Source organism: Mycteria americana, chromosome 14 (assembly GCF_035582795.1).
Source record: "Mycteria americana isolate JAX WOST 10 ecotype Jacksonville Zoo and Gardens chromosome 14, USCA_MyAme_1.0, whole genome shotgun sequence".
Classification (NCBI taxonomy): Eukaryota; Metazoa; Chordata; class Aves; order Ciconiiformes; family Ciconiidae; genus Mycteria; species Mycteria americana.
In genome coordinates this window covers 2,099,260-2,126,881 of record NC_134378.1, presented here as the reverse complement: position 1 = coordinate 2,126,881, position 27,622 = coordinate 2,099,260, and the positions used below count along the sequence as shown (strand labels likewise).

The window sequence follows — 27,622 nt, the reverse complement described above, 5'->3', positions numbered from 1 at the left end:
TTCCCCCCTCCTTTCAATAACACCTCCACTGCCCTCCCTCCTCACAGGGAACGGCTATGAACTCAAGAGCCTAAATCAGACAACAGCTTGTCAGAGCTTACTTGGGCAAGTAAAGAACTAGCATCATCTTCTCCTAAGCCACATATTTACCTACCACTTGCTTTTCTTCCTAAAAGAGTGCAGTTCTGCAAAATGTCTTTTATTAAAAAAACCCTAAAAAATCACTGGCACTAGGAGCTGCTTCCAAATGCAAACAGAACAAAGGCACCCCCCTTTCCCACAGCAAAACATGTACATTTCTGGGAAGGGCACAAGACGGGAACTCCGTGATGCTGCAGCTGTTCCTCTACAGGAAAAGAAGGTGCAGAGACCGATCCAGCCTCCGGGTCTCTGCCTCCAGAACAGCAGCTTTGGGCTCCCTGAGCACAGCTGCTAAGGAGCGAGACAGCTCTTGGTGAAGGTCTGACAGCTCCTGGCTGGTCTTTGCACAGCACTCTATATAGTCCTGCTTGTCTTTCCGTTCTCGTGCCAGCTGCGTCTGCTCAAGGGACACCTGAAAGAGGCAAAAGGCCGAGCTCAGACAAGCCCACGCTCTTAGGACCATCCGTAGCTCCACGGTACCGGCTGTCAGGGAAGACGCACCCTCTAACTCCAGCCCTGACCAACTCTTTGTCCTTGTGCAATGGGAAGTAACAGGTTCCCACAGTCGCCCTGACCTGAACTCGCATCAGCAACAAGTTGAGTTGCTTGCTGGCATACCACTCACACCTACAGCACCGAGACACGGCAGGTATCTTAAAGAGAGAGGTTCCTACAGGATTTGGTAGCCCAACTCTTTTTTTCCAGAGGGAGAGTTGGGCTACTGACACCTCAGTTGCACCCCCTGCTTTTTCCTCAGCAGGAGGACTACTGCTTACGCAAGGTACTGAAGAGCTGCTCTGTTATGATCTGGGTTAAAAACTTGACAGCCAGCACCTGAAAAGGGAGCAAACTCTCCTTTTTCCTAACTGTAGAGCATTTCACAACCGAGCAGAGCATACTTTGCTGAACAACGCCCAGGGGGGAAAATGAGCCTTAAAGGACTGCTGAGGCCTCGAAACTCCTCCAACTCTATTCTTTCCTGGCAACGTGGAGTTGGGCCTGCTGGGCTTTTTGGTGGGAGAGACCCAGCTGCTCTCACCTCCTGTTAGGTTTGCAGTGCAGCGCAGCCACAGCAGCTCTGGCAGGTTGCCCTCCGCCTGCTCTGGAGTGGAGGAGACGCACCCGGAAAGGAGGACGTCAAAGGCACTTCACAACAAACACTATGCATAGGCTAGGGACCAGCACCGCTGAAGAGAGGGACAGAGCTGACCTCCTCTCTGAAATAGTAAGGGCACCTTTGTGAAACTGGGCTTGGAAGCCTGAAAAACCCTCCCACGCTCTGGTAGGTAACCCAGAGGTACGAGTGGGAGAAGCGGCCATCTGGGAGCATCTGCCAGGAAGTGGGAGATGGAGTTCCAGGTCCGCTGTTGCCCAGACCCGGAGGAGTGCCCTGACTAGCCAGCCGAGGACTATTCTTTGAGCAGAGCACCTCTGTTTTCCTGCTGAACTGCGGAAGCAGGTCCACAGTGCAGGCAGACACAACAGTCACAAGGGCAAGGGGGTTCAGTGAGTTATCTGTAGCAACGGACCTTCAGGCACGGAGGCTTCCTGGTGAAAACACCCTTAGGATTCACCTTGATGGCTTCAGCAGAATTCTTGCCTCACTTGCCAGAGCTAAGCTTCATGTACGTGACTGACATAAATATTGTCTGCATTTTGCCCTGAACGCCTGTGAAGATTCGCTTCCTCAGGGAGGCCAGGGTGTACCAGACCCATACACGTAGACGGAAGAGAAGTCTGGCGACCGCTGCTACTGCCAATACCACTCTCAAAGGACGCAACAGGGTTGAGCAGCTGGAATGTACATTCTTACTCTGATAAAGCAAATGGCCATACAGTGCTTAGGTCTCTGACTCGGTCTGATGCTGGGATCACGATTAGCACAGCATAGCAATACGAGACTAACGCTTGCCTGAAGGCTATAAGCTCTGGCAACTGCCTCACATCCCTGGCGCTCCGATACGACGCAAGCTCCGCTGCTAACAGAGTCAAGGGAAAATGGAAACAGGCAACACGATGAGTAAGATTCAAGGGGAGCATCCTTAGAATAGTCTCTATTTTCAGGCAAGTTTTCTGAATTTCCTCCAATCCCTCTCCCACCCTGCCTGACCTTTAGGCAACTCAGAGACTAGACCTAGGTGAATGATGTTGTTAGGCCGTGGCCAGCAGGCCTGTCCGACGCTGCCCGGTGTACTCGCTTCCCGACAGCCAAACCAAACTCGGGCTGTAGCATCGTGCAAAGTTGTGCCCATCAGTACAGCCACGGCGGCTTTTGATGAGAGCTTTCCTACTCCTCACCTGGTTCTGCAACTCAGCTAATCAACTGCAGCGAGTGTGAGGCTCCTCCTGTGAAGAAAACGCAAGGATTTCTTTTTAGTCTCCAAGTCTGGTCAGGGCCATGGTCTATCTGTGACTTCCATTAGGTTTCTACTGAGGGGCTGCTGCACCTGGGATTTGCCATCGTTCCCCCGTATGGCCAGAGCCTCCTCCCACCAAGTAGGATTCTGTTCTCACCTGGCTAGAAGCAGGCATCTTGTGCTGGTCGGACTCAGAGAGAGAAACTCCACGTGCATCTGGCAGCGACCGACCACGACACTGTCTCTTCAGTCTCCTCCGTTCACGTTCCACCTGCACGTTGGACAGGAGAAAGGGTCACAGAAACCGGCCAGCAAACAAGGAGCAAAAGGACCGCTGGACATCATGGCAAGGAGGTGTCTGCTCAGAGACCGTTAATGGCCCCAGAGAACGTTGGGGGCAAAAAGCACGCCACGTAGGCTGTGGAAGGGAAAGAGCAAGAGGAAAGAGTTCCTGACACAAGAGAGTCAAATGTGTGTGTCTGGGGACACTGGGGCAAGAAGGGTGGTACCGGAGTGAATGTGCATTTGTGAAGGCAATGGGGTGCCAGAAGAGAGAGAAAATACAAACGTGTGTGTCCACGGGGGAAAGTGGGAGAGGGAAGGAAACAAGCAGAGGACTCCAGAGTGCTGTCTGTGTTGCATTCCAGAGGACCGCGAGGCTGTGCAGAGGCAGCGAACGCCTGTTTTACCTGCTCAAGAGTCCTCCTGAGCTCAGCATTGAGTTGCTTCAGCTCAGCCTTCTCCAGTTCCAGCCTTGCAACTGCTCGCTGCAGAGATTCCAGCCGCTGCGACAGGAGTCTCTTCTCCGAGAGCCACGATAGCTGCTCCCCTTCTGCAATAGCCTGCTGGGTATTCAGAGAGGAGATGATGTGAGCTGGTGCCACACAAAGGTTAGGAGGGCCAGAATCAACACGTGGGGGAGAGCGACCGGACTCAGGAATGGACAGTGCCAAGGCCCTTCTTCTCCTCCTGGTCCACGGGCCCAAACCACACCCTCTTTTCCTAGGGGCCCTCCTCCAGATCACCTTGGAGAGACGGACTTGTTTGTTCTGGACATGCTTCCTGCTAGTTTGGTTCAGTGTCCCCCATTCTGGTTTTGAGAGAGACTGGAAACATTCCTTTCCTATTCAGCCACTGAATGGTTTTACAAAGGTCTGTAGCATTTCCAGCTCCCTCTCGCTCAGCCATTTCTTGCCCATCAGGAAGACTTCCACATGGACGTGTTCCTCTTAGGGAAGCTTCTTCACATCTTTGGTCATCCTCTTTGACCTTCACTGTATATTCTCCTATCTATAGTGCTACTCCCTGTCCCTGGACAACCAAACAATATGCAACATGTGGGTGAAGCATGTAGTTCTGCAGTGATAAGACGCTACGGTTTCGTTCTCTGTTCGTTCTCTACTGTTACATCATGGTTACAGAGCTGCTCTTTGACAAAAATCACATTATCACCCAAGCCCTGTGCACTGCTCTGAACCGCGTCCAGAGCCACCTCCCCTCTCGTGGGTTTCTTGACGAACTGCTCCTTGAAGCAAGCTCGGACAGCATCTGTACATGTGGTCTTGCTATCAGCACTATACCCATCTCTACGGATGCACCTGCATTACCTGATCTAATGCTGTCGCATACCTGATCTATATGGATGCAACTGAAATCTCCCCTTGTTTTCATGTGGCCTGCCCTTGTCACTTCTCTGCTTCCCATCAACAGATCACAATACCTGTCACCATCCCCATCAGGCTGGTAGTAATATTTCTCAAGTAATGTGTAAATGTATAATGCATAAACACAGTCTTTTATTAGCAGCATTTTTTATATGCCTGTAGACTAACGGAATGCTGGAAGTGCTGGCAGAGCCCCAGGCAAGTCTGCAGCACAGGCTGTCGCAGCTGTTCCACTAGCAGTACCTGAGTCAGGTCGCCTTGGAGAAACCCACACAAATTTGCCTTCGTGCTTTTTGGACTGCGGCACAAGTACATCCTGAATGTGCAACAAAGCCTTTAACCCGATCAGGCAACGGTGCGAATTCCGTTCTTTTTAGTACACCGGAAAAGCTGTACCTCCGAAATCTACATCTCTGAAAGCATCCTCGAAGCACCATCAGCGTGGCTGCTGTTCAGCCATCGTTACAAAATTCAACTAAGTTTAGTACTTTAGTCTGGTCGCCTGCGCCCTTTTTCCTTTCCATGCCAACGCCTAACCGCGACACGTTGGCTAAGCTTGCCTAGATAGGAGAGAAGCCATGACCCACCCCCAAATGTTGGACTTGATGTAATTTTAACGGCAAGCTCTCTATTCTTTCAGTAGTTCTGGGCTTGACAGAAAACATTCTAGCAGGTGAATGGTCTCCGGCCAGAGCTACACAGACAGGCAAGCCTGCTGGCCGCAGTCACCGTTTCTTTGGCCAAGAAGCAGGTCATCTATTTATGGGAATGTATATTCCCATATCTTTATGGGAAGCATCTTTAGGAGCCTTTATAGACATGTGAGTTGACTGATGATGGATCACAGTGCTTACCGGAAGATGAAACCGGTCCTTGTCCCTCTCTGGAACCATACCCTGCAGGACGGCTATTTCTTCCCTCAGAGTCCCATTGGCCGTTTCGCTCTTGGTAAGGGCAAGAGTCAGTGCTTGTGCCTTCGCTTTCCATTTGATTTCTCTGCTTTCGGTCTGCTTCAAAATAGCAATCACACGCTCCAATTCTTCCGCCTTTGCTTTCCTCTCATCTTCCAGCTGTTGGGTTAGCTCCTCCTGCCTTTTCAAGAGACGGTCCCTCTCCTGGAGAACTTTCCTCTTCTCTGCTTCCTCTTCCTCCCATTTTTGGAGCCTCTGGAGTTGTTTCTTTAGGGTCTCTTCATCTTTCCATCGCAAAGCTGATGTTAATTGTTTCAGGAGTCCACTCTGCCTCCTCAGCTCCTGTTCTCTCCCTGCCAGAGTCTTCTCTAAATACCTGACTCTGTCTCTCTGGTGCTCGATCTCTTCATCCTTCTTTGTCAGAGTCTGCCGAACATGCTGGAGATCTTCCCGAAGACCTCTGATTTCCTCTTCTAGCTCTTTTTGCTCACCTTGAGCCTTGGTCTCTCCTTCCCTCTCATGCAAGGCTTCTTCCAGGAGCTCCTCTTGCTCCCGTATCTCTTCTTGCTGGGATCTGATCTCCCAGTCTCTCTCTTCCAGGGCTGTGTTCATTTTGCTGACAGCGATCCTTTGTTTTTCTTGCTGCTTCTCCAGCTCCTGGATGTGTTCTTGCTGGGGTTCCGTCTCCTGTTTTTTCTCTGTTACGTCCTTAATAACCCGATTGAGGGGAGGTTTATGCATTTCTTGCTGCTTTTCCAACATTCTCATCTGTTCCTGGTACAACTTCATTTCTCCCTCCCTCTCTGACAGGATGGCAGTCATATGAGTGAGGTTCTCCTGCAAAGCTTTTACCTCTGCTGCCTCCTTCTGTAGCATCTGCATTTTCTCCCACTGCGTTTCCACTTCCTCGCTTTTAATTTTTAAGATAGACAATGTAGCTTGCAGTTCTTGTTCAAGGGAGTGATTCATATCTGTTGCTGTGTTTGCTCGCATTTCAGAGGCTGTGACAGATTCCTGAAGAACTTTTATCTCCCAGACCAGTTTTTCATTAAGTGCTTGCAGTCTGTCCTGTTCATGCTGCAAAACAGGGAGGAAAAGATTCAGTAATTCCATCTAGGTATGCTTGCTTTTCGTACTAGATTGGAACTCCTGCTCCAGTGGCAGTCAAGGGCTGAGGTTCGAGCTTTTTCAAGTCCAGACTAAGCATGATTTAGGCAGTGGCATGATGATGTTCTCTCTAGTAGGGAGGAAGGGAAGAGAGAACAACCCCAACATTTGATCATCCCCCCCCGCCTTTTTTTTTTTTTTTTTTTTTTTTTGAGAACAACGCCAACATTTCCTTTACCTTTGTTTTTCTTTTTTGGACTCACAGTCAGATCACAGCCTGTCATTCTGTGTTTCAAATCAGGACTAGTTTTCCCCTTGCAGACATACATATTTAGCTGGATCAGCACTTTTGTTTCTCAAATGTCTCTCTTCTTTCCCCACTGTCTGCTCGCAGATGATGGGCAATGGTGAACAGCTTTCTATTCTTAGCAAACTTTTTCTTCTCACCCCTTTTTCCAGACCCAGGTATTTAGAAATCTAACTATGGATTTGGACACAAATAATTGCCAAAACCATGCAATGTAAATAGAGACAAGGTTGACAATTACTTTGACTGAAGCTTCACGGGCAGAAATCTTCAGAATTGAGGAAAATAAGCACCCTGAATCATAATGCAGTTTTATGTGGCTATGGCATCTTTTCCGACTTATTTGGAAGAACGCAATTGGAAAAGTGAAACCAAAAAACAGGTTGCTCCTTAGAATTATTAACAGAAGGCCAAAAAATAGGTAAGAAATGGCCCTTCACGGCATCTGCCAGCCTCACCAGGACATCCCTTCTTTGCTTCTCGGTGCTCTCGAGTTTCCTTTCCAAAGACGCCACCTCCTGATGCAGAGTCATAGCCTCCTCCTTTAGAGACTCTTTGGAGGCTGCTAGCTGAGACAGCAACTCTTCCACCTCAAGGAAAACATAACAAAGCAGTCAAAGACTACAGCTTGTCACTGTCAGCCATACCATATACTGTCAGGAAAGGGAAAGAACCACTTTAAATTTCACCCCCTCATGAGAGTAGCAGGTTCACAATGGATACAGCTGACTTGTTTAAAAATCTAAGTGGGTCACCATGTTCATCTGAAAAACCACCTTAAAAAACAAGGCTAGCAGTAGCAGGCCAGCAGAAGCCCCTTCTGGTGATTGCTGGCAAACAAGCAAAAGGACTAGCCCATCTGGCCAGGGCAGCAGCTGAGATTCAGCTGACCAGTAAGTCTCCTTCAGACCAGCTGAGCTGGAGGCCACAGTATGACGGCAGGCAGAGGGATTAGCCCATCAGCCTGCTGCTCTGCAATGGAAAGGCAAGAAGGGGAAGAGACCACCTGGTTGATGGCTGGAGTAGCTACTGCTGTTTCAGTCACCTGTTTCTGCAGAGCATCCCTCTGCTGAAGAAGGATATTCATTTCTTCTTTGATGGCTTTGATTTCTTCCTTGTGCCTCTTCTCCACTGCCTTCATCTTACTCTGAGTTTCCTGCAGCTCTGCTTGCAGCTTTTCTGTGATGTTCTGCAGACACAAATGGAGAGCAAGTCACTGGCACCTGCCATCAGGTCCAGCCTTTTTCTCCTTCTCTCTCAAAATCACATTCATTCAGCCCCTTCTTGCTGCTTTTCTACCCAGCTCTGCTTCCATTGTGACCCTTCCTTCCCGTTGCTGATCTCTGGAGCTTAGCAGGCTCTGTGCTTTCCGTGCCTGCAGTAGTCCTTGCCTCCTCAGCCGCAGGACTTAGGGTTTACTGCCTTGTTCCTGCCCTTCACTCTGTTACCTGGCGCTCTCAGCCTCTCTCTCGGCTTCCCTCCAATTGCCAACTGCCTGTTCTCTCCACCTGCCCTACTAGTCAGATTCACCTGCCCATTCTCTTGCTGCTCTTTCACCTCCTGCCTGAGCTGCTGTAGCTGCTGCCAGGCTTCTCTTAGCTCTCCCTGAGTTTGCAGTAGCGTCTCTAATAAAGCAGCCTTCTCACTCTCCTTTTCTAGCAGGACCTGCACAGCAAGAAAGAGAAGACGGCTTTAAGCTTCCCATACAGAATTAGCGTGACAAGACTCAAAGACTGATGGGCTCACACGTGCCCAAAGCACTGTGCTGCTGGTCTCCTAGGTCCTGATCTGCCCACTTGGAGGCCCAGGTTCCTAAGTGCGACTGGCTTCAGGACAAACATGCTCCATCCCCGGTCCATCTGTGATTGACTCTCCAGCAAACTCTTAGTCATCTAACCCAAAAAGGTGTGGCATTTCTCAAGTGTCTCGCCTTGCTGGGGAGGGTACGTGTCCCTCGTCTCCTGCTGTGTCCTGTTTGTCTTTCAGTAGCGACTCTTGCACCTAGTTAGCAGTAGAGAAAGTGCAAGGCTGCCAGAGGGCTGAAGCTAGCAGCTCCTTCAGAAAACTCATGTATTCTAAGTGGGGTTTGGTGAAAATTACTTCAGTGTTAAGGTATTCCGTAGACTTTGGGAAAGCACTGGCACGACAGGGACACACTGTCATCTCTGAGCGCTGCCCTGTCATTTCAATACCTGTAGACACAGCTGGGGGTACTGCTGTCCCTAGGCAGCCTGCATAAAGAGGACTTTGCGTAGGACACAAGGAGGACTCAGCGTGGGACAGGCTTGCTTGGGCACAGGAGATCTGGGCACAAACCAGCTTACCAGCAAGTGACTTAAAACACAGCCCAGAAGACACCTCTGCGTTACTGCTCAGAAATACTTCAGAGGAGTCTTTAACAAGATTTTTCTTTTGCCGACAATCCTGCTGCGCCCCTCCCTGTCCCCCCCCCAGACAAAAACCCCATCCTCATGGGGATTCAGTCCTGCAGACTCAGTTTGGTCTTTCACGGAGTTAAGGCTATAAACGCGTATCAGGAAACATCAAAAGAGGACCGTTAAGAGAACGGTGAAGATACTCTGAGGCAAGTCTTACGAAAACCAGAATACAACAGCAGCACAAAAATCGAAAACGAAAGGTGACATTTCTGCCTGGCTTCCTATGAGAGGTCTCATTCCTAGTCCCAAAGATAGCCCTGCACGCCTTTCACCTCACCACATTCAATGCAGAAAACAGGTAGGGCACGCTCCACACAGCCCGATATCCAGCCAACTCCCACAGCTCTAGCCGTGAAACAAACCACACAAATTCTCCTTTCACAGTCTTTACCTCTTGCTTGGCATTTTCGACTCTGCTTCGTTCCTCCTCTTGTTGAGCTTGCATGGTAGCAACTTTCTGCTTCATATCAAACAGCTGCTTCTCGTGCTCCCCTTCGGTCTCTGCCTTCTCCTTTTCCCATTGCTCCAGCATCCTCTGCAGCTCTGAATGGTGCCCTTCCCGCTCACTTGCCTGATGAGGGGGGGGAAGAGACTTCAAGATGACGTCCCAGCCAAGCTCCTCAAAGAAATGTGAAGCTTCATCCCTCCCACAACCCCCCACCTCAAGAGGGCACAGCAGTGGCTTTGTGCTCTCCATAAATCATGTCCTGTCAAGGAACTTAAAAGGAGGGTCAGCAGGTGGAAGAAAAGGAGATGTTACCTTCCCCTCTCTGATGGCTGCCCGTTTCCTAGCACCTCCCTCCTCAGGATTTCTCTCCACTCTCAGAGTCTCTAGGTTCAAAGTTCACCTCCCTTTTCATCACTGAAAAGCTGCAGAGGGACTGCAGGGTGAGGAAGAGACCAGTACCCTCATGCCCTAGTCACGAGACAGGCCACCAACTCAAGTACCAGGAACAAGGGGCCTGTTCCATATGCTCCAAGGCCAAAGGTAATACCTCTGTCAACCCTGAAAGGGCGGAAAGGAAGGAACCAAGTTGCCGTGACTGCAGTTGCCGGCAATGTCCGGAGTCTACTTCGTGGTAGACTGGAGTCTGGTAAGATCCCAGCCCTTTGCTGCCATGCTTTGGGTGGCGACCACCCAACCCTCTGTTGACCTCGTCTCACGCCCACACTGAATCCGTGCCTGCATTTACCGTCCCAGCACAGTCCTGTGGGTCTTCACGTGCCTTCAAGTACGAGCCATCGGCTCTGCTGCCTGGCCTAGCAACGTGTGGCCTACGACAGACGATTGCTGCCGTTTCGCACGCTCAGGCTATTATTCTTCTAAAGCCAGCCCACAAAGCTTGCTTGAAGAATTCCGAAGCATAACGTTTCCTACCAGGTCTTGCAGGAGCTTGTTTATTTCCACTTCGTGCTCACTTTCCCGAAGCTTGAGGGTGGTGTTATACTGCTGTTCTGTCCGCGAGAGCTCTTGCGCCATGTCTTCCCGTTCCTGCTTCATGAGAGATCTCTCTGCTTCCAGCTCACATTGAAGGCACTTCACTTCCGCTGCAAACACGACAAATGGCAAGCTTCAGAGTCTACACAAACAGTGCTTCTGACTTACTGACCTTAAGCCATTTGAATTGCAGTGTAGGAGGGATCTGCCTCCAGCTCCTTCACTCCTCAGAAGCACTGCGGACAGAGAGCTGTTTTTATGCCACCTTCTCTAGGGAGGGGGACCACCGGAAACAAAGCACACGAGGCTCTCACCTTGTATCACCTCCTTGGCCTGCGTAACTGTGTGAAGTCGGATTTCAAGCTGACTCCTGGTGATCTCCAGCTGAGATAAGTGCTGCTGAGCCTCAAACAGGCTGGATTCCAGGGTCTCCTTCGCTGACCTGCAAGTTGGGAATACGGAGAGAAATTAGTTTCTTGCTCCTGACACCCACAGGGAGCTGTTCCGGTAAGGAGTCGTTCAAGATCCCTACACCTGAGTATGGAAAATGGGTCGCATGGAAACGTGTGTATACAGAAAATGTATTTCTGCCATTTAAAATAGCCACGCAGGCCCCTCCGAGGGAATGCCCCGGCTTTCCTTATGAGCTAGCCTAACACAGGAAGCCCAGCCAAATTCGATCTCAATAGCCACATCTTCAATCGCTGTTGTCTGATCTATGACGTGCAGGTAGCTGTGCCCACAAAGCCTGTGCCAGCAAGCAAAAGCCCAGCCTCTGCTCACAGCCCGATTCTCATCAGCACTTCCAAGTTGCTCTGCAGGGGGACAGAGTAAGAGTATTTCCCTGGCTGACCTGTGACTTTTTAATGCTGTTCTTAGTGCAGGTATAGGTAGGTCATTTTCCAGACTCCCTATGGTTCACAGGGACTAAAGAAAGACAGCAGATGATACAGCAAAATCTCATGCTTGTAGCAGCATTTGTAAGAAATCAGAACTAGATTTTATCTGAGCAAGCACTACCTGAAAGGAGAGACAGGTATCCTTCAGTTTAAACTGTTGGAAGTTCAAGAGAAAAACTTGCTGCCTTTATTTCAGCACTGCTAACTAAGTAGGCAGTAGCCCAAATGACTCGTCGCTCTTCAAAAGGGAAGTTGTGGTACCGCAGAGGCAAATTGTTGCATCCGTAGACTTCAACCAACTGCTGCTGCGTATGACACACAGGCTTCTGGAACCAGGAGCTGCAGTTACCTCCCTGACCTAGCACAGCGTCCGGTGTGCCAGGTTCCTACAATACACAGCAGTGCCTCACTAGTGCAGGGATGCAATCAGGATAACGTCCTCCAAGGTAAAGGGGCACCTGAGTGGTACAGCAATAAAACCCACAACAGAAGGACTTCCCTACTTCAATGGACAATGGAGGATGTATCTTCAAGACGGAGAACAAGCACATGTTTCTAATTATGCCAATCTCTGGCAGTCCAAAGTAAACATGTTAAAAAAAAAAAAAAAAAGAAAAAAAAAGGAGCTGAACATTTAATAATTTAATAACAGCCCAACAGCTGACCCAACATAATTCAGCTGGATCACATCAGAGAAGCTGGAGCTCAGAAGAAGCAGCAGCTCTCAAGAAACACACCGAGTCAAACTGGTGTTCATCAGCCTTGCTAACACCATACTCTGGAGTGGTAAAGGGTAAAAGTCAAGAAGCACGACAAACAATCTCCAAAGTACCATTTGTAGAGCTCTGCAAGTTCAGGAGTCTTCTAAAAAACACCTAAGAGGAGGACAAACATCTCGATACTTTTCTTTCTTTTCTTTTTTTTTTTCTTTCCTTTTTTTTTTTTTTTCCGGGAAAAGCAGAACTTGTGCAAAGCAGAACCAAAACCAGAGAGAAACTTCAGGTTTCAGTAAACATCTGCATGGTTTAATTATTACTCAGTTCAGAGGCAAGTTGGCTCGCTTTGGACTTCACACAGGAACGTGCAAGGGGGCATAAACATGAGCGCAAGGCTCAGGAGAGCTTTGCTAGCTTTAGCTGTCAGAAAAATAACATTCAAAGCATGGTATACTGGGGGGGGTTTTTTGCTCGAGATTCTTCCCTTTTCTGTCCATGGAAGGTGAAAACATCTGAAAAGCACACAGCATGCAACACATCCTCGTGTAACGATTACCACCTTTATAATTACAGACCTTAAATAATGTCCTGCCTAGGGTCTCTTCCCTGCCTTTACCTGGCCTCTGCCAGCTGCTCTGAAAGGCCTTGTCTGTCCCGCTCCGTGGCTGCCAGTCGCACCTCCAGGGCAGCCTTCTCATGCGCCAGCAGTTCCTTCTCTTCGGACGCCTTGGCCAGTGCGTGCCCTTGGCGAGAGGACTCCTGGCGCAACTGCTCCAGGCCACTGCTAGCCGACTCTTGCTGGCGGGAAACCTGAAAGCGGGACAAAATGCAGTTAGAGTCCTTTCTCTGGAGTTCTGTGCAGAGCCAGACAGTGCCACTTCTGAATCAGCTAGAGGAGAAAGAGCTCCTGTGCTGTGGGCTGAAAGTTTAAGAGCATCTGCTGTATACCACACTCATGCCCTGGGCTGCCCAAAGGCACTGGCACTGTTAACTTGAAAGGGACGTGTAAGGCTCTGCTGGGTTGCCTGGGACCAGACAGCTCCTTCACGACAAACACACATACCCCAGACTCCGTGTTTTCATGCAAAAACACTGCATTTGCCAGAACTGCCACCTTGCCAACTAGAATTCTATCAGAATCTAGTCCAGTGCTGGCAATTTTCAGGGAAGGGTGAGCAAAAGCAACTTTGCTCGCTGAAGAAAGTGAAAATACATGTGGTTTCTCCTTCTAGGAAAAAGAAAGATCAAGGTCTCACCTACTTCAGTGTGTAAAGCAGTTGGATGCAATGAGGGGATGCTTAGCCCTTGTGGTGAGCAGTGCCATTTAGTGATTGATGAAAGCCTGGCTGATGTGGCCAAAGAGACGGTAGACTCTGTTTGTACAGTACATCATGTCAACAACACGGTTTACTTGTCTGACACAAAGAAGTTGCCTACTATACCTTGCCGGTATTCAAGCTTGAAGCTTCACCGTGATTTTTTAGGTTTTGTCTTCAGTGCAACACCTCTGCTGGCTACTTGCCAAACATACCACGTACTCCAAAACTAAGACTCTCCAACAGAGAACAGACCACCAGAAACAAACAATTCTCTCAGAGTTATCCCACAGCACCCAAGATTGCACATTATGTAACTGACAGTTAAATGATGACAAACTCCCCAGTCTCCTCCGGTGACACGATTCTCCCAAGCTCTTTTGCCAGGGTACCAAAATCAGTTCGTCCAGAGCGAAGAGTCTTGTGTGATCACCTATTTCTCACCTTCTTCCTCAAAGCCTAAAGAGGCTCTAACAATTCATAGAATCATCACATCATTTAGGTTGGAAAAGACCTTTAAGACCATCAAGTCCAACCATAAACCTAACACTGCCAAGCCCACCACTACACCATGTCCCTAAGCACCACATCTACACGGCTTTTAAATACCTCCAGGGACGGCGACTCAACCACTGCCCTGGGCAGCCTGTCAAGCAACGCTTGACAACCCTTCCGGTGAAGAAATTTTGCCCAATACCCAATCTAAGCCTCCCCTGGCGCAACTTGAGGCCGCTTCCTCTCGTCCTATCACTCGTTACTTGGGAAAAGAGACCACCGCCCGCCTCCCTACAACCTCCTTTCAGGGAGTTGTAGAGAGCGAGAAGCTCTCCCCTCAGCCTCCTTTTCTCCAGGCTAAACAACCCCAGGTCCCTCAGCCGCTCCTCATCAGCCTTGTGCTCCAGAGCCTTCACCAGCTTCCTTGCCCTTCTCTGGACTCGCTCCAGCCCCTCAATGTCTTTCTTGTAGTGAGGGACCCAAAACTGAACACAGTATTCGAGGTGCGGCCTCACCAGCGCCGAGTACAGGGGCACGATCACTGCCCTGCTCCTGCTGGCCACGCTATTTCTGGCACAAGCCAGGATGCTCCTGGCTGCCTTGGCTACCTGGGCACACTGCTGGCTGATATTCAGGTCCTTTTCCCCCAGGCAGCCTTCCAGCCACAAACTTGCCTGTATGTCTTAAAATACAACGTCAACAATTTCAAGATGTCATTCCCATTCTTAGCAATACAAGACAGCAGACGTTGACTTGCAGCTTCGTCCCACTCTCTAGGCTCAAACAAACGGAGTTTTGAAAGTTGCAGGCTTCACACCAAGAAGCATAAAGAGAAACATGCAGCCCTGCTTTTTGCCTCAGAAGAAGGATTCGGAGCTACACAGTTTGTTTCCTTTGCCACACGCGAGAGCAGCAGCCCCACTCAGATTCGTGGACAACACAATCATCTCTCTGCAGCTTATCCAAAGGCAAAAAAGAGGCCAACACAGGCAGGTGGATTCAAAGAACTGTAGAAGCAGAAGACAACTCGGAGAATTGCAGAACAGCTCTGCAAGCCATCCACACGCTTCCAAAAACGAGCAAACAAAGCCTTCTGACCTCCAGCACTACCAAGTGTCTCCTTGGCAAAAACACTGCAGAATCCCACAGGTCACAGCTTCCCTGAGCCAAGCAGCCAAAAGCCCACCCAGAAGCACCAGGTTTTTGGTCTCACCTGACTAAGTTTCTCTTGGGTTTCTTCCTTCTCCTCGGCCAGCAGCGTCAGCTCTACCCGCAGCCCCTCCTGCTGCTCCTCTGCTTTCTTCAGCAGCTGCTCCAGGTGGGCTTTCTCTGCGCAGAGCTCCTCGTTTGTTCTTTTATACCAGTTCAGCTCCTCCTGCTCAGAGATCTTTGCTCTCCCCATCTCGTCCACTTTACCTGACAGAACTTCATTCTCTTGCTCCAGCTACAATCACAGAAGCACAGAGGAAATAACATACAGTAAGATTTACTCTGTAGGAGGTTTGCCTTGGACAGAAAAAGGAACAACATTTCCATATTCACTCAGTCATACTGTCAGAAGGCAAGAAGTCTGAGAAGCAGCAGCAGCTGGAGACCAACACCTGGCAAGATCTTTGGCAACTCTGCTCACCTGCAGCACAAGGTTGTTCAGTTGCACTTTATCCAAGCCAAGAGCTTCATTGATACTGCTCATGCTCGCTGCTGCAACACGTAGATCCGCTATTTCAGCACTCAGCTTATTCTGAGCCCCTGTCAACTCTGCTACTGACTGCTCTGCCTGAAGAGACAAAAGAACAACGTGACAACAAAGGCAGGAAAATCCCTGACTCCAAGCAGCAACTCCACATCCCCTGTGTGTCTCTGACATACTCCCAGTTCAGCGCTCCCAATAAGCACGGGGGGACTGACTACCCCAAAGAGCCTGTGTGGTCTGATCGCCGTTTTCCAAGAAGGAGGAGGACGACAACGTTGTCCCTGTCTTCTACTGCCAGAAACAGCATCTGTGGTGGTCTTGCTATCACTACTCCCTCTCCCACAAGTGCTACCTAGCAATAAGGTGACCGTACCTTCTCCAGTGCCGTGGTAAGCTCCTGCTTCTCTTGCTTCAGCAGATCCCTCTGAAGCTGCGATTCCTCCAGTGTCTCTCTCGCCACTACCAACTCACTCTGTAATAATGAGTGTTTTCCTTCAAGTGCAGCTAAGTCCTGCAGTCTACGAGAAGGGGAAGGAAGGACAAACAAGTTTTTAATGTAAAAACATCCTCGTTTCCAAAGCCAAGACTACATACTACGTCCCAGGTACGGCAGTTTGAATGCTTTCCAGCAGCTTTCTGTTTACACCTAAAGAATGCTGGAATTTCCTGACTAGAGCTGCATCACTCACTACGTCATCGACGCAGCTGAAACGTGCGTCGTTGGGAAAGTAAAACGAGCTTCCAGAAACCACAGAAGGTTTCCAAAAAGCTCAGGTGCTCTCAACTTCACAGCTTCCTGCCTGTTAGTTTTCTCTCTCTCCTTTTTGATACATTGGATACAAGACTTTCCAAAGTTCTTCTTTGGGTCAGACAGACTTTTGAAGCCCAGATTAATATTCCCACAATTACTCTTGCCTTCAGCAGTGAAACGATGAAAGAGCCTGCAATCTCTCTGGGGAGGAGATGTGTATGAATTTCCAGGCCAATAATCAGAGGATCACAGGGATGAATCAGGCTGGCAGGGACCCCAGGAGGCCTCCAGCCCAATCTTCAGCTCAAAGCAGCTGGGCTCAGCTATGGGATCAGTCCAGGTTGCTCAAGGCTCCGTCCAGCTGGGGCTTCCAACCTTCCAGGGATGGACTCTACGCAACCTCTCTGAGCAAGCTGTTCAATTTTTGTTCTCCTTAAATCCAGGCTGAGCCTCTCTTGTTTCAGCTTAAGCCTGTCATCAACTACTCTGGGCAGGTTTGGAATGGCTTTTTTAAAGGGTCATAAAGAAAGTACAAGGAGGCAGCTACGCTGCATGTCAGTAGGCAGCCAGACCTGCCCACGCGCTCCCTGCGCCCTTCTATGCTACAAACGATGAGCGTGCAAAAGTCATTCTTTTACGGTGGGCCTCCTAGAGTCCAGCAACGCCCACCCCTGCCCAGAGAAAGCTTGAACACTCACAGGAGCTCCTGGTCACGACGCGCTCTCTCCATCGTCTGTTGCTGCTCCACCTTTTCCCCCTGGGCTGAATCTTCCTTCAGCTGCAGTTCAGTGTTACTCTGACGCAGGCGCAAGGCTTCTTGCTCCGTTACTTCCAGCTGGTGCTGTAGCTCTTCCCTGGTCTTCTCGAGGCTTGCACAGTCGCTGCAGAGACAAGGCTCAGTTAGAAGAATGAAGCGGCCTGCAGAGTCACGGAGCCCATTTTCATCATTCCAGGACGGAGTTGTGGGGAGCACGGTAAGGAAGAACTTGCTCTTCCCCTCACAAAGTGACTGAAGAGGGAAAGAGAAAGGCAGGCAGGCTTTTGCCTTCATTCCGTGAGAAGCAGCGGCTAGGAAAGGGCACCCAAAGAACAGAATTCAGAGAAGCAGCACGTCGAGAGGGAGGCACCTTGTATGCCAACATCGCGCTCAATCTCCAAGACAGCCTCAGGATTCACAGCAGAGCACGAAAAGCAGTGACAGGAGGATGCCAAAGTGCCCAACAGAGGCAGACACGCAGTAGGGCAGGCACGGTCTTTGCCCGTAACACCTCTGCACTGCCAGAACCGGAAGCAGATTGCCTCTAGGATGCAGGAGAAGGAGGAAACACGCACCTTCTGAGTGCTTCTACCAGAGACTGGAGGTGCTGCCGGTGGCTGCTGGACGTCTTGCATTCCTCCTCCAGTTGCTCAAGCCTTTGCTGCAGCTCGCTGCACTTCTCTTCTTGCTGTCTGTGCTGGTGCTGCAGGAAATCAATAGAGTCCTGCCTGGCAGAAAGCTCTTCTTTTAGGGCCTGCAAGGAATGGGCAAGGAAAGAGCACAAACAAGCAATAAGGAGCAGGGAAGACGGCTCCAGATAGCTGGGAGAAGCAGCAAGCAGAGACACAGCTCATCTGAAGGCAAAAGCTGTGATGAGGGGGTGGAGATCAAGGAGAGAAAAGCAGTAGAACACAGAGCCGGTGAGACTGGCAAGGCAATACGGTACCAAGAGTGAGAAGGCTAGAAAGAAACTGGCTAAACTGGCTCAGTAAATGGAAAGGTTTCAAGCTAAGGGAGGCATCAGCAGCTGAGCCTGTGGCCAGTGGTGAAGACAAGCAGCAATTCTCACCTGTGTTGCTCCTCGCCTCCTTGCCAGCGCTTCCTGAACCAATACAAAGGCGTGCTCTGCGTCAACGGAGCTCAGGCAAGAGAGGATGTTGCTAGACTCTGCATGCTGGGAACTGTCAGTGCAGAGAATGCTGACCGTGCTCTCACTGTCATCCAACACCACCTGAAAGCCCACATCAAGCTGTTACTCCTTGCTCACGCTGCTTGGTTTTCTTTAGCTATTTCTCCTTTTTCCCCCCACTGCACCCTAGCGTCATTAAAAACTCAAGTCTCTCATTTCCTCCCTCGGCAAAGAAGTTTTGTCCCTGTGGCCACAAGTACTCCAGGGATTTCTGAATACAGCTACTAGAAACAAGGCAAAACAAGCGTGCAGTGCCTGGAGGCTGCCTGAACGCTCAGTGTCTTGAAGCTCTCAGGAATTATTTTGGTCTCCTTCAGCTTCTCAGAGCCACGTACACGAGCCCCAGACCAACACTGGAAACAGCAACGAAAGGAAACATTAACACTGCCCAGGGAAGAAGGAAGCTGAGGAATACTGGAAAACGGCAATCAAAACCCCAATGTTTGTAATGACTCCGAGCAGCAGCACCAGAGGGTAAAAATGACTACCTTATGTAGGGAAAGAACTGACTTTGTGAGAGGCTGTGTAAAAGATCTGATGATTAACCCCCCCGCCCCCTCCATAGAGTGAAGTTTAGGACTAAGCTTTGGGGTAACTTGAACACTTGGGCCAGTGGTGATTCTGGGGAAATAATAACGGTCACTGAAGGTAGAGTGAAGGAGCAGAGTTGGCAAGTGCATCGATTGAGTCAGTGACCTTTCATAAAAATCTGAAGAACAACAGAGTCATTGCTCAAGGAGGGTGGGGGAAGCCTCCAAGCAACACTGCAATACAGATGTCAAGGGGCCAACTCAGAAAGCACAGTCCAGGAGAGACCTTAGCGAGACGGTGAAGGCAAAGGTGCTGAAACTTCTAGCGACTCAGCTGCAGTGTCACAGGACAGCCAACTCGGAAGTCATAACAGGCTTTATGTCAGAAAAGCGGTATAAAAATGAAACAGCCAGTAGCAGCTAACGTGGACAGTACACAACATGCCTATCTATTCCCCGGGCTGGTCTGTTGCCTTCCTCAAGTACAGTTCAATCCAACTTACAGGGATGTGGTCCCAACCCTGTACTCACCTCCGTTATATCTTTTATCAGCTTTTGGAGGGAAAGATTCTCTTCTTTGGTGCTTTTAGCCAAGGAAGCTTCATATTCTTTCTCTAACCGACTCGCTTCCTGAGAACAGAATAAGGAAAGGCTGGGCAGGGAAGAGCTGCTCCCCTCTGTAGCAGTCCCACCCTCAGTGGCACTGTCATGCCGGTAAGCCTCAGCCCTAGTGATTCCAGTAGATTCCTTCCCCTATCTATTCCATCTCTTCTTTGCTAAAACTAAGAAGAGAAAGACCAACAGCTAGTTTTTATAGACTGCTATGAAGCTGTCAAGTCCAAGGAACTTTGACCCCTAGAGACTTAAAGTCACAGGCAGAACAGCATTGGTGCAACCCCCCTGAGGAAGACACCCGAGTTGTCTGCAGCTCCCCTGCCACTGCCTGCACCTGCACTGACTCCACACGTGCCGAACACACAAGGAATATTTTGGCAACGTGCCTGATGTTCCCATACAGGTAGCATCTTGACCGCTCCTTCTCTTGAGGAAGCCACACCTCTTTGTGCTAAGGCTGGGGAGCAAACACTGGGCTATCGCCCAGCTCTAAAGGTAAAACATACTAGAATCTCCACAGTGTCGTTAAGCGTTTTCACGGTCTCCTCCTTCTCCTCGTTCTGCCTCTGAGACTGTACGAGCAAGGCTGAGAGCTCCATCACCCTGAGAAGAGAAGGTCCACGTGCCATTCCAAAAGCGCTGCACACCATCACCTGTTAAAGAGCTGAGCAGCTCCCAGAAGCACAGCAGAGAAAGTTCAACCCAGAAAATACAGCAAAGGCAGCGTCCACCTCTACAGGTTAACGTGCTTGACGCTGCAAAATGGCACTTCTTGCCCCAAAGGCCTCCTGCACTCAGCCTTGCAAGGAATTGTCAGGACAGAGGTGCTACGTTGCTTATGATGGCCCCGGGCAAATTCCTCCCAACTCCTTTAGCACAGCCCTTTTGCTGGGTACCAAAAGGGCTGTCCAAGAGACAGAGCTCTCTTTAGGCTGCTCTCAGTTTCTCACCAAGAATCAGTTAACAGCAAAAACATCGTAATATGCAACCTCTTTTCCAGCCTTGTCTTACTCAGAAGAGCTTCTGTCAGTCAGTCGTTTTTTCTGTCCTTTCTGTTGAAGGCAAGAGTTTGACTAGGGACAGAAACAAGGCTGTGCACAAGGGGTGTGTTTTAAACGTGAACACAGCCGCTCATCCAGGAACCCCAGAAGCAGCCACAAAAGCCATAACGTTGGTACTAGCAAAGTTTAAAACACCTTTACCTGTCCTGAAGCTCCTTCTTCTCCAGGTCCCCCTTGGCTTGCAAGCACATCGCTTCCCGAGCCTTCTGGTTTGTTTCCTGTTCCGCCTGCTGCTGTGCCAGATCCTTCAGGACAGGTCTACCCAGAGCGACGGACTCCCAGAGCTGTACACGGGAGTGCAGGCGGGAGCAGTTTACAAGTACAGATCCAGAAAGCCTCATTTGCTCTGCCTTCAGCTCTGACAAATCTCTGAAGAAGAATACAGAAAGAGCTCATGTTCACACCACCACCTTCATCAGCTGACTCGCTTCTGAAGCCCGTAATTGCGCAACAGTAAAAGCTGGCAGGAAAGACGACAGCTCCCCTGGGGACGAGTCATTCACCTGACACTCTGGGATCAGGACACACCTTGACAGTTGAGCAAGGAGTCTACTGGACCGCTGAGGAATGAGTCTGTTCTCTCCTCAGAGATAAGGAGGCACAGCCTTATGGCACAGCCAGAAGGCTTCAAGGACCTCTAATTACTCTTATGAATTGTTGCTCCTGCTCTATCCTATTAGCGGACTCTAATTATCAGTAACAGATGCCAGGAATTTTACCCAGGTCCCCAGCTTTTACACCTAGGGGATCGGCCTTAAGCGACCTCTTATTATCAGCACTTGGACTGCTAAGAGGCTCGTGACAATATCCACATAAGAAACGTTTCAGGAAGGTGGTGTGAGAATAAGCCTGGAATGCTGTAACAAAAAAGCACAAATAATACAAGAATTAAATAGTAGGCCAGGCATACTCTCACATCAAGGAAAGCTTCTAATCAAATCAGATAAATGGCTGACAGCCACCCAGAGTCTGAAATTGCATGCTGGCACCAGAAGAATGTACTATTAAGGCTACACTATTGTTGTTTGTGTAGAAGGCAACTGTGAGAAAGAAACCTCGGGGAGTCCAGGAGCAAGACAACAATCATAAAAAGAGGCATCAAACTAAGCAAAATACATTGGATAAATGCAGTACCAGGGTGGAGAAGCTATTCTTTCTCTCAGCAATGTTGGTACAGGAATAAGCGGATACCAACTGACCAGAATAAACGAGCGGATACAAACCGACCGCAATAAACGTAAGCTGGAAATGAGAAGGAAAAAGTATATATATATATATATATATTCATGAATGATCTTTCCACCAGGCGCAGTGGGAAAAGAAACTCAGGGAGATTTAAGGCAGATTTTCATCATTCTATGAAATGGACTGCTCTACATGCTGCAGGCACAGCTTTGGTGAGTCTCTTCCAAGGTGTCCACGTATGCCTGTGTCTGTGTCAATACGCCCAAACATCACCACAGTCAAGTTATCTCTTCGGGGCCTCGGCATTGCTTATAGCCGAGCCCCTCAGTTTTATCTGAAAACCAGCATCACACAACAGGATTCTGAAAATAGCCTAAAGCATGCTTAACGGCATTGCTGCAGACTCCCAAAGGAGAAATCGTATCTTTAGCTGCAACTAAGGTAACATCGAGGCTCCAAAAGCAGGTGTGACGGGAAGCTGCGTTTTCTCTGCAAGAGATCCAGCCTTCACTTCTACTCACCGGTCAGTGGCAGTCTTCATTTCCAGGAAATGACGGCGGAAGGTTACCACCTGGCGCCATAGGCTGAGTAGACTGTTATGGTCACCCCTTACGTAGTTGTCGTAAAGCTAAACGCGCAAAGACAAAAAGAAATGCCAATTCAGCCTTCACTGTCACCGTACAAGTCTTTCAGACAGCAGAGAGTACAACCACCATCACCAGCTCCCCTTTAATAACTATTGCAACAGGGGCATCAAGGACTGAAGAGCCACCACGGAAGCATCCTCAGTAGACCTGCCACCTGACTTCAAAGAAGGGAAGATCCACGCTTCTCCCCGCAGGAGTGGATATCAGCGCCTTGCAGAGGTGTCTAGCGGTCTTGGTGGAGGAAGACAAAACCAAGCCCCTCCAAGAGCAGTGTCAGATTTGCTCACAACAGGCTCCTGGTAAGGGAAAGGGAGGCCTGTCTTGTTCTTCTGTTGGCTACTCTGAATGTGAAAACACACAGACCTCTCTGGTCTCCACTGCCCTAGGCGGAGAGGTAAGAACTCTTAAAAAAAGACGAGCGTTCACGTGTGACTGCCCTGCAGTGCCCAGCAACGGCAAGCCTTTGCCCATAAGCCCGAGTACTATGGTCACAGCAGGCGGGCATCTTCCATCACCACAATTTGCTGGCACTCCTCCATCTCACACCCCTGTCTTCTGCTGGTCAACACCAATACACCCTCAATGTAGCCACAGCTTTCACACAGCAAGTTCTCTGTGACAGGAGTAAAATGCGTTCTCATTCCACTCTGGCATCACATCTGACGTTCCCGTAGCCTACCCTTACCTCACGTTCATTGCGCCATTCGCTCTCCTTCAATTCCAGCTCCTCCCGGGCCCTCATCCAATCCGCCGTCAGTTTTCCAACATCTTCTTTAAGGGCTGAATTAACCTCATTCGCTTTAGCGAGCTGCTCCCGCAGGAGGCTGTTCACTTCTGCCAGATTCTCACACCTTGGAAAGGGAGAAACAGCAATGAGGTCACTGAACAACTGCTGTCCACAAGCAGCATCCCCGTGATTTTCCAGCTCCCTCAACACTGACTTTGCTGTCAAACGGAGAGGCAGTACAAGTGCTTTCTAGGATTAACTAAGATCTCTCTGTGATGGCAAACTCATTTGCTTCTCCTTGCTTTAAGCCTTCAATTTCCACCTACAGTTTCAGTTTCCCCTTCCTCTTCAACTTCGACGATGCCCACAGTTACCGTCTTGCCTCCCCTTCATGCTGTCTGATCCCTGGATGCATCATCTTTCTCCAGCATTCTCCCGAGTCCCTCACCTCCTCAACCACAGAATCATTTAGGCGGGAAAGGGGCCTTTAGGCGGGAGGTCACCCGGAACAACCCCCCGCTCAAAACAGAGCCATTCAGCACACAACACTATTACTGCACCACGGAAAACAGCTTGCGGACCTTTCTCCTTTCAAAGCGGCTTGCCGAACCGCTTCCCCTGGGGACACCAGGCAGCACTGACAGGTTTTCCCTCACTTCCATGAGCACCCAGGATACCAAGTATGAGGGAACGCTTCTTCCTTTTACCTTTGCTGCTCCTCTGCCAACCGAAGCAGTGCTTTCTCCAGGCTGTGGTCTTCTGCAGCTTCCCACCTGCCTGGAACGGGTCCCTTAAGAAGAAAGGAAATGCCTAGTCAAATCCTCGTGCTCCCTTCGCTACTGTGGCATCCATCGCTTTCCCCTCCATTTGCTGGGTAGCTCAGGAGCTCGTGCCTTCCTCCAGGCATAACAGTGTCGCGACTACGGAGAGGAAGGGAGGGGAAGGGCGTTGCTCAACGCGAGTAGCTCTCCTCAGTCTCCCACTGTTGCACTCTCACAGCTAGGTATCCCCAGCTCCTGACTGCGAGTGCTCGCTTCGACTTGAAGCCTGGGAACGCTCTCCCACCCTCCGACCCTTCGTTTCCGAGGTTTACTTCAGCCGCGAAGCAGAAAGAAAAGCACAGAGCCAGCTCTGTATGTTGAACGCCAGCATTCTTGCCCTCCAAATCGCTGTTGTTTCTACCGATTCTTTTTCCGAGACAGCCGTATAACGTAAGGGGCAGTCTAGCCCTCTCCTGAGACCTAGGACAAATGTTACGCCAGCAATAAAGCACTCTGTCACAACCCTAAAATCCTTCCTGACAGGGGTTTCTGGACTGGCATTTCTGGGACTACTGGCTGCTCTGAGAATGGCAACCGGACAAAACACTGACGGGCAAACTTACAGCGCTTCGTTAAACCCTCAGGCAGCAAACTCTGTCGTTTCCTCTGTCATTGCTTTGGGGGGCTTTTTTTGGTCTGCGCTAACGAACGCTACGTCCACAATCTTTAGTTAGCAACCTGCACACTCACCCCTCCTGCTTCCAGTTGCTGCCGCAGCTCTCGGCACCAGGTCCGGTACTGCAGGACCTAGGTGGATACGCAGAAGGAAGATGAGCGAATGCAGCTTGTAAGAGGCTCGGCTCCTCCTGCATTAGCTTGTCTCTAAGTCCAAGCACAGCACGTTTCACAGTGCTGCCGACGATACAGTCAACAAGACGTCGTTACAATAAGAGGGAAGCTTCACTTTCTCTAACATTAAAGGAAGCGAGACAGGGTTTCTTTCACACGTAGTGCTGCCTGCTCATCCTGAGGCAGCCTCGGCAAGCAGAAGGATGGGACAGACCGAGAGAGCCATGCCTGGCCCATGGCCACCACGTGCCCCAAATCAGTATGGCCAACGGGCTCAAAGTCCAGCGGGTCCCTGAAGTCAGAGAAACGAGCCTTCAGAATTGCTTTGCAGCATTTAGCACGTCAAGTCGGTTCTGACCGCAGGCCTGCCCAGCCCCTGCACACTGCGGGTTTCTGTGCCGCTGCAGAAGACAAGCACGGCAAGAAAAGCAGGACGACCTTACCGACAGCAGCGGTGCCGCGACCACCGTCGGGCACGGGGCCGGGCAGGGCACGGCCTGCCCCGACCCTCCGCCCAGGCCTGGCATCCTCCCCGCTGCCAGCGCTCCGGCGCCCCGGGCCAACCCGGCCAGAGCTGCCTGCCTCTGCCCGGGGCCGCCCGAACCCCCCGCCGGCTCGACTCCTGCCTCTGGGACAGCCCCCCGCTCCCGTGGCCAAACAAAGGCGTCTGCAAGCCCGGCATCTCGGTTTAAGCACGGAAAAGAGCGACCGAGAGAGGGGCGCGGGAGGGGGACGGCGGCAGGGCTCGGCGCCTAGCACACCTCGCGGGGCGGGGCGGGGCGGGCCGGGCCGGGCCGGGCCGGGCGGAGCAGGGCGGCTCCCGGGGCCTCCCCCGAGCTCTGGGCTCGGCGCCGTCCCGCCCGCGGCAGCGCCGGGGAGGGCCCCTCGTTCGCCCCCCGAGATCTCCGCCGCCGAGTCCCCCCTCAGCGCGGCGCGGGCGGCCCGGGCGCCCCGCCACCGCGGCCCGTCCCCGGGCAGCTGCCCCCGGGCAGGCGCCCCCGCTCCTCACCTTCGCCTGTAGCTTCCGCACCAGCACCGCTTGCCGGTGCTGCGCCTCCTGCGAGCTCTGCAGCCGGCGCCGCAGGGAGGCCTGGCTCGCCGCCGCCATGCCCCCGCTCGCCAGCCGGGCCCGCCGCCCGCGGGGCTCCGCCGCCTGACAGGCCCCGCGGCGGGGGCTGCTCGGCGGCCTGCCCCGGCGGACCGCGCTCAGGCGGCCCCGGGCCGCGGCCTGGCGCCTGCCGGGGCGGGCGGAGCGGCTCCCCCTGCCCGCCGGGCGCGACCGGGAGCCGGGCCGCGGGGCGGGAGAGCCGGGCTCGCTCGGGGCCGCTCTGTGGCAGCGGGTCCCTTCTCGCTCCTCGCTGACGGTGCCGCGCCGGGCTGCGGTGCTGCCGCGGCGGAGAGGCCGCCCGGCAGCCGTTTGCTCCAGCGAGTTCTGCTCAGAGACCGTTAACGGCCCCGCAGAACGCTGGGGGCAAAAACCGCTCCCCGTGGAATCTGGGAGAGAAGGAGCGGGAGGAAACGGTCCCCGACACCAGAGCGTCGGGTGGGGGGGCACGGGGACACTGGGGCGAGAAGCGGGGGACCCCCGCGACAGTAGGAAAGGTCCATCGCCCGGGGAAGCCAACTGAACAACAGCCAGAGCTTTCCACTAAAAGCTCAGACTTCAGCCCTTGACTGCCACTGCAGCAGGAGTTCCCATCGAGTACGAAAAGCAAGCATACCTAGGTGGAATTACTGAATCTTTTTCTCCCCGTTTTGCAGCATGAACGGGACAGACTGCGAGCAGTTAGAGAAAAACCGCTAGGGGAGAGAGAACTTCAAATCTACAGGACAGCGTACTCCGCAAATTAAGCTTTATTTCCTGAGCCCATGAAGAAACACAACAAACAAACAGGACAAACAGGGCTCAGTCCCCTTTGCCCAGACTAGGCTATTACATGAATTCACTGACTCACCACTCAGGTCATGAGGTTGCATAACTTACAACCTGTAACACTTAATTCATGCACTTGTGAGGGGAAAAAACCCCCAAAACAATTAGTTCCCTGGTGAGAGTGTTCATCCTTCCTCCTCCATCACGGTGCGGGTGTCCCCTGTGTCACTCTGGGAAGCACGAAAGCCTCAGCAGTCCAACTGCTGTTGGATCCGCTTCAAAGGCTTTTTGGGTAAGCGGATGTTTTATACCTTCCAGCTTGGAAGTCTGGTCTGTACCATTTCCAAAAGCCAGCAGATTCTGACAGTACTGCCAGACAAAGGTGATGGCTGCAGGAGACAGCCAGCTGCAGGTGCTGATGGCTGCATCATGGCCCTTTAGCTCTTTCTGGCCACCTGTGCTGCCTACCTGGTGCTCTCGCTTCAACCTCGTGGTGCTGCTCCCAGCATACATCAGGCCTTAGCATGAGCTGGGTTAGCCAAAACGTGAGCAGGAGCTGAGTGAACCGTCACATCCACCCCTTGGCGTAGACCTTGTTCTAGACCTTGGCTAGACCAAACATCTAGCAAAGCCTTTGCCTTGGTGAGTGGCGGTACTGTTACTCCTCTTGCCTCGCCAGGGGTGAGGGTAGGGGAAGGGTTTGAGCACTTTCACTGAAGTCCGGCTTCACAGTTCGTAATCAGGTAACAACTGGTCCTGCATGCTCTCAACAGGGCCAGGTAAGCGATAAACACAGATATCTCTACTGCTAACTAGGTGCAAGAGTCGCTACTGAAAGACAAACGGGACACAGCAGGAGACGAGGGACACGTACCCTCCCCAGCAAGGCGAGACACTTGAGAAATGCCACACCTTTTCGGGTTAGATGACTAAGAGTTTGCTGGAGAGTCAATCACAGATGGACCGGGGATGGAGCATGTTCGTCCTGAAGCCAGTCGCACTTAGGAACCCGTGCCTCCAAGTGGGCAGATCAGGACCTAGGAGACCAGCAGCACAGTGCTTTGGGCACGTGTGAGCCCATCAGTCTTTGAGTCTTGTCACGCTAATTCTGTATGGGAAGCTTAAAGCCGTCTTCTCTTTCTTGCTGTGCAGGTCCTGCTAGAAAAGGAGAGTGAGAAGGCTGCTTTATTAGAGA

General features: G+C 51.2%; 1 protein-coding gene across 1 annotated transcript; it reads right to left on the bottom strand.

Moving 5' to 3' along the window:
- Nucleotides 1-346: 346 nt before the first annotated feature.
- Nucleotides 347-26,940, bottom strand: LOC142417137 (uncharacterized). The gene is given in 32 exon segments (XM_075517498.1): nt 347-553; nt 663-768; nt 1,041-1,044; nt 1,181-1,287; nt 1,443-1,588; nt 1,849-1,908; nt 2,440-2,487; nt 2,656-2,769; nt 3,188-3,343; nt 5,017-6,150; nt 6,946-7,077; nt 7,533-7,676; nt 8,018-8,152; nt 9,317-9,496; nt 10,304-10,473; nt 10,678-10,805; nt 12,595-12,788; nt 15,003-15,233; nt 15,420-15,566; nt 15,856-16,000; nt 16,932-17,114; nt 17,566-17,744; nt 18,060-18,221; nt 19,241-19,339; nt 19,831-19,927; nt 20,527-20,754; nt 22,092-22,198; nt 22,903-23,068; nt 23,652-23,734; nt 24,456-24,512; nt 25,564-25,782; nt 26,896-26,940. Coding segments are annotated over 32 exon segments (5,313 nt in total).
- Nucleotides 26,941-27,622: the final 682 nt, after the last annotated feature.